At 37.3% G+C, this 6025-nt stretch overlaps 2 protein-coding genes across 2 annotated transcripts; one reads left to right on the forward strand and one right to left on the reverse strand.

Moving 5' to 3' along the window:
• On the forward strand, positions 1 to 2545 carry LOC111876507 (RNA-directed DNA methylation 4). Its single transcript, XM_023873043.3, has 10 exons — positions 1 to 184; positions 299 to 379; positions 635 to 735; positions 824 to 895; positions 984 to 1025; positions 1119 to 1270; positions 1403 to 1515; positions 1624 to 1714; positions 1807 to 1880; positions 2095 to 2545. The coding sequence occupies exons 1-10, from the start codon at positions 79 to 81 to the stop codon at positions 2313 to 2315; spliced, it is 1053 nt and encodes a 350-aa protein (XP_023728811.1). The 5' UTR covers positions 1 to 78; the 3' UTR covers positions 2316 to 2545.
• A 612-nt stretch (positions 2546 to 3157) lies between these two features.
• On the reverse strand, positions 3158 to 5805 carry LOC111876506 (uncharacterized). Its single transcript, XM_023873042.3, has 7 exons — positions 5154 to 5805; positions 4796 to 4950; positions 4477 to 4688; positions 4152 to 4406; positions 3985 to 4071; positions 3727 to 3899; positions 3158 to 3635 (listed from the first exon to the last, which is right to left on the reverse strand). Exons 1-7 carry the CDS (start codon positions 5717 to 5719, stop codon positions 3524 to 3526), a joined length of 1560 nt encoding a protein of 519 aa, XP_023728810.1. The 5' UTR covers positions 5720 to 5805; the 3' UTR covers positions 3158 to 3523.
• Between the last annotated feature and the right edge of the window lie 220 nt (positions 5806 to 6025).

Consider the following 6025-nt stretch of genomic DNA (forward strand, 5'->3'; position numbering starts at 1 on the left):
GTCCTTAAACTAAAATTTACCCTCGTTCCTCCTCAAAACCCTCCCGTGTGTGTTTCGAAGCTGCACGGAGACTCATCAATGGTTGACGAGGCGGGGAGTTCATCGACGGCTTCATTGAAAGATGACAAGCCTGTGATTGTTAGGGTTAAACGGAAAAGCTATCAGTCGCCACTCGAAGCTTTTTGTGAGTTCAGTTCAAGTTTCGCATTGTGTGGATATGTTTATAGAGTCGACTTACATAACGACCTAAGTTCTAAGGGCCGATTTTTATAATTACACTTATTTTCTGGTTTATTAGGGCTTGAAGTCAATGAAAGACCAGTGAAACGACCATTGTTGGATTTTGAGAAACTATCTATCAACAATGCAACGTCCCAAGGTATGTGTTTGTCTGTATCTTCTTCATATGAACAGTCTTGTTGCGTTGATCGTATAATCAATACTTGAACTGATAAGATCTTAAAGCTGTTTTGCTTTAGTTTTGATATTATTTTGTGAAAATTTTCTTGGTGGACAATGATGAGATTAATAAACTTGGGACTCTAATTAATTATGAAGTGTTTGGATGAGTTATGAACAAAGTTTAGTTACAATGATGATTCTAAGCAATATTTACCGTTTTGTTATACTGCAGTTGAGGAAGTGAAGCCCAAAAAGTTTTTTGTTCAACATGTGGATACTGTGAGCAGCTCTGATGTTACTGTTGATGTTCTTCAGTCATTTGTGACTAGTAAGGTGATCTTTAAATACTTATCATCTTCTTCATGTCCTTGTTTCTCATCCATTATATAAATCTTTTTGTTGGTTGTTCTTATTGTATTAGCCTACTTCTGCTGATGCACTTGTTTCTAAAGCAAAAGTTGAGGACCAAAGGCGTAGTAATAAGACTGAAAATGTAAGATCTATATCTATTATAGCCAATTCGTATTTGGTTGCTTAGGTTAGATGCTAAAGTGTTGGTTGTCGTGTTCTTTCTCTTGCAGAAACAGAAGCAGTTGCTGGTAAAAGCTAAAGAAACACAAGAGGTATATTTTGAATTATATTTTACTAATACATATTTTTTATATTTTGTAAGTTGTATATTAAATGCTGAATCCCTCTTAATCTTTGTGCACCAGATTTTGGCAAAGAATGCACGCTTTGAGCAAATATGGAAGAGTCGAAAGGGGAAAGACACTGCTGCTTCTGATGATGCATTGCGTGACATGTGTCATCTTTATGATGTTGTACGTGTGGATGCTGGGGAGACTAGTGGGGTCCACGAGGAAGAGTGAGTTTTTTTTAGTGTTGTCTGGATAAACGGTGTTTAAAAGATATTTGATAAAATTATGATAGGAAATGGAAGGAAAATATAAATTTGATCAAATTAAGACAAAAATATTATCCCCTTGTCATTATGCAGAGATGAGGAGGATGAAAGGCTATTGCACAGTTTCTTGCCTCTGCTACGGGAATTCATTCCAAGTGCTGCAGAAGATATTGAATCTGAAATCGACTATCAAATGATAAAAAAAGGTGTTGCCTTTTGTTTTTGATCTTATATTGATCATTATAGAAAACTCAATATTCTTTTTCTTTTTTGTTAATAATTCTGTGTTATTGAAATCAATGATAATTAAACAGCATCCAGGGATGAGTATGTATATGATTTGTATGCTGTGAAGGATGGAAACATGAGCATGATGGATGAAAACACATCATCTCCATTTCCATTGTAAGGATTCAACGCTTTCTTTTTGTGTGATTTCCATGAATTACCTTTTTGCCCTTGCCTCATATAAAACCCATTCCTGGATTTCCGTGTAGCGTCCAAGTCAATGAAGATGATGATTTCTACGATGGCCCGGATAATTCAGACTATGAAACCGATGATTCAAACGGTACATTTCATTACACACACATATGTAGTTTCAGACCCTTTTAAGCTTTGTACTGCTTTTGACATGCATTGGACTGAGACTGTAATTGGTGTACCCGGGACAGGGGCTTGGTCTCAATCTCTTGTTTGTGCAAAAGACATTAATGCCCTTTAGTCCCGTGTAGCAAATGCAGAGATGTGTGTTTATGTTGTTTTTGTTTGTTTTGGGAGTTCAGCTGAAGACAATCCCATGAATGATTATCCTGATGAAGAGGAAGAAGAAGCGAGTGAAAGTGGTGATGAAAATTCAGAGGATGAAGATGAAGAAGAAGAAGAAGAAAAAGAATCTTCAAAATCGGGAAGCATAGTAGGCGAAGGGTTGTCTGAAGATGAGAATGAGATGCTGACAAATTTTGATGAAGATGAAGATAAAGATGATGATGAGATGTATTGGTAATGAGTTTAGGGTTATGTGTTATTTTTGTATATGAAACATGTTGATCTTGCATAGTTTATGTAGACAATAGATAGTTGGATATTTGGTACTTTTGTTGTTGATTTTTGGTGGTTCCTCCCATACTTTTCCTTTGCGTGGATATAATATAGATATATGTGGAGGCTGGTAAACAGCGTTAGATCGTTTTTTCCCTTAAAAGGAAGTCAACACTTTTAGCTTTGGTTTGCAAACATTTGAGTTATGGTTTTTTTTTTCTCAGACACAAGTTTGAACATCATAAACAATTTTTAACCAGGGGTTTTACTGATCACATAAACAAGTCTCAAGTGACCAGATTTGGTTTAATTTTTGATATGTTTCCACTTTAAGCTGAGATTGATCATGAGGTTTGTATGTCAAATTTATGGGAAGTAGTCTCTAGTATATGATGAATCAATGTTTGTCAACTTAGCTAATGGAAGAAGTCCCTGTAAAGTTTATTAGGCTTGCTAATGGAGATTAAATGTTATTCTGCGAAAAATATGATACAGGGTCATCTCGTCACCAGCCTAAACCTAAAGTCAAATCCCATTTTTAACTCCAAGCCAACACCATTAGTTACACTTACACCAAAATGGTGTAAAAGAATGACATAGCATCAAATTTGATGTTGTACAACTTAGTTGCACCATAATGGTCTCAACCAGTCAAACTTACAGACTCAGTCACTTGATCCAATTTCGCCGTCTGACTTTAACATGTTACAAGTTTAATTTTGCTTGCTTAAACATTTTGCCAGTCGGTTTGAGAATTGATGAAAACTGGGAAGACAATATTATTATGATCAATAAAACAAGTTCAAATATAGAATCACTTCCTATGCTCTTTTAAATAAAACAACTGGTATTTTGAGCCAAAAACAACCACAAATGCTATGTTAAATTCAAAAGAGAACTAAATGGTCCATGTCTCATGTTTTTTTCTTCCATACACATTACACACCAACAGAAACATTCCAGGTTCAATTCTCTAACCTAAAGTTGATGTCCAAACCAAGGTTTCTAGGATGCTCCACAAATCCAAGAAGGCTTGCATTATTTTCTTCATTTTCTAGTTGAATATGTTCCAATTGCACAAAAGATCAAACTCAATGCAATTCCACTCTTTTTATGACTTTCTTGCAATCAGGCTTATAAAATTTAGGAGCATGTGTGTGTGTGTGTATGTCTTCATCGCATGAAGGGAAGCAACCATCTCATTTCTGAACCATTTCCATTTGCAAGGAAATATAATTTCTTCCATCCTTCCTCTGAGAATGCTTCACGACGTATCAGCCTTTGCCTGAGGTTTTACATAATTCATTCATGTCAGTTGCATGTTTTGATAGAAAAAAGATAAAATATTTCAAAAAAAAACAAGAAGGCAAGTATACCTGAGGTAATAGTGAGACACAACAGAAGCTTCATCGAGAGTGTAACGAGGAAACATAACACGTGCATTCGTAGGAACATCTGGTAAATCTTTCCTTAGCTTCCCAACTGCTGTTGAATGAGAGAAAACACCTATCATCATGTTGTCATGCATCATGGAACGAAATGCATTCACCTAGGGACAAACATTACAACCTTCAACACAAACTAAAAAAAGAATATTACAATGATTCTAGAAGAAATTAGAATAACCAACTAACCGTTGCAACTTCTTTAGCATGAATTGGACGAGATGAGCGAACAGTCATTGGCTCCTCAAATTCAGTGAATGTGAACCAACTGTTATACTGCTCACAAGGTTGTTGTGGTAAGAAATAACACACAGAATATGAAACTTGCAAAGAGAAAAGAGGAAAAGTCAACTCACTTGGTCAATTGCAAAAAGAACAGGTATATCTTTTACAAGTGACAACTCTTCCCTCAAACGAACCACAACCCCAACAGAAGCATGTGTGGTAGTGATTCCCGTTTGAACCAAATCATATAAAGATGAACCTTCAGGCATTGCCATTGAATCAGCATCCTTCATCCTCCCAACACCAGCACCTTCACCAAGTGGAATGGGATCAAATATCTTACAAGGTAGCTTCATTAAAGATGATTCATTGTACTTCAAGAAATCCTGCAAACAAGAAATGGTGTACTTCATTAGAGACATTCGATTGCATGTTGATAGAAATTTGAATTCTTGCCTGCAAAATGTTGGCTGCTTGTACAGGTGTATCCCACAAACCAGTTTGAGGGTTTTTATAGAAAAGTCCTCCATGAGTCCAACTTCGACCTTCTGGAACATACAATACCAACCAACCTTCATCACGTGCCCAGTGAACAAGCATTGCAAGAGCAATACTCTTTCCACAGCTTACAGGCCCATCCAATACTATTTGCTTCTGAACACTTAAACCTGAGAGTGAAGATGAGAAACAGAAAATATAACTACTACAATCAGCTTCTGAAGAAATACAAGAAACAGCAAATGTGTCATAGAAGCAATAAGATAAAAGCTGTTACTAGATTGCAATGTTGGGTCAACAATACGCCTGTAATTATCCCGGAGATCCAAGAAGCTGTGTCGCACTAGCAATGCATCTCTCATTGACTCATCAAACTCTTTCTCCATTCCAACTGGTAATTTCTCCGGCAGCACCTCCTCCAGTTTCTTCCTACTGTAAGCCAAAAAAAAAAGCGAAGTTCCGGTATGAATAATTATGGAATGCACCCACATCAAATTCAATTCCTAGCATTTGGGCAATTCAATCTCAATGTATGACGTACAGATTCTCGAAATGTATGAATAGAAGCGTACTACTCGATGGATAAAATTTTAGATTTGCAAATGTACTGGAGAAATAGAAGGTATAGATAATACCTAAACTTCATGTAAGTACAGGCGTCCTTTCTACTGAGTTCAGATAAAGAAGCAGCGGAAGTAAACAACGGCCGTCCGTTAGGGCCGATGTCAAGTGACTTATCGCGCTCATCTTCATCGAGGAGGCGCCTCCGGTTTCTTTCGTCCGAGATGAGATCATGAGCTGCATCATCGACGGAGGAACCAACAGCCTCTTCCTGTTTCGACTTTGTTTTCACATCGGCTTTGGATTTAGGCTGAGCTTTCTTATTGCCCGCCTTTGCACCCGACGATTTGGCTTTCTTTACCGCGAAGGTTCTGGAAGATGTCAACTGAGAAGATTTCGAATTCGATGCTGTAATGGAGGTAGGGATGAGAGTTGATTTCGCCTGTGCAGAGGCGACTGCTCGGAGAAGCGAACGCAACATTTCTGTTTCGACGGCGGCGGAGTCCGATGGATGTTTGCAAATACGCAAAGGGTGAAGACCAAGGGCAAAGATGTAATTTCGAAACTTGTGTCTATGACTGGGCCGGTTTGCTTTCAAAAAAGGCTGGGCATTTGTTGTACTGGAGTTTTTGTTGGTCATTGAAAAACCGTGTTTTTTAGTATTAACTGAAACTAATATTATTGTTTAAAAAAACACTTTTTTTGATTCAACCCTGCCCGAAAAAATAATAATAAAATAATTAAAAAAAAAAAAAAAAAAAAAAAAAAAAAAAAAAAAACTCAGTCTAAGGCTCCACTCCCATCGCCGGCCACATGCGGCCTCCTCCGCCCATAGCCGGCCACCCAAGGCCTCCTCTACATGCCTTTCTTCTAATTTCCTTTTGATTATTAATTGCCTTCTTACGATGTACAATATGAAATTCGGGACAAAAACATGATATATATT

Source organism: Lactuca sativa, chromosome 9 (genome assembly GCF_002870075.4).
Source record: "Lactuca sativa cultivar Salinas chromosome 9, Lsat_Salinas_v11, whole genome shotgun sequence".
NCBI classification, from domain to species: Eukaryota; Viridiplantae; Streptophyta; class Magnoliopsida; order Asterales; family Asteraceae; genus Lactuca; species Lactuca sativa.

What these genes read in the sequence shown, in the direction of transcription:
- LOC111876507 (XM_023873043.3), top strand. Translation starts at nt 79, where the DNA reads ATGGTTGACGAGGCGGGGAGTTCATCGACGGCTTCATTGAAAGATGAC. An exon ending in GTCGCCACTCGAAGCTTTTT is followed by an intron (nt 185 to 298) that starts GTGAGTTCAGTT and finishes CTGGTTTATTAG; the next exon opens with GGCTTGAAGTCAATGAAAGA. An exon ending in ACATCATCTCCATTTCCATT is followed by an intron (nt 1,715 to 1,806) that starts GTAAGGATTCAA and finishes ATTTCCGTGTAG; the next exon opens with CGTCCAAGTCAATGAAGATG.
- LOC111876506 (XM_023873042.3), bottom strand. Translation starts at nt 5,719, where the DNA reads ATGACCAACAAAAACTCCAGTACAACAAATGCCCAGCCTTTTTTGAAA. An exon ending in TGTACTTACATGAAGTTTAG is followed by an intron (nt 4,951 to 5,153) that starts GTATTATCTATA and finishes TTTGGCTTACAG; the next exon opens with TAGGAAGAAACTGGAGGAGG. An exon ending in TTCTTTTTGCAATTGACCAA is followed by an intron (nt 4,072 to 4,151) that starts GTGAGTTGACTT and finishes CCTTGTGAGCAG; the next exon opens with TATAACAGTTGGTTCACATT.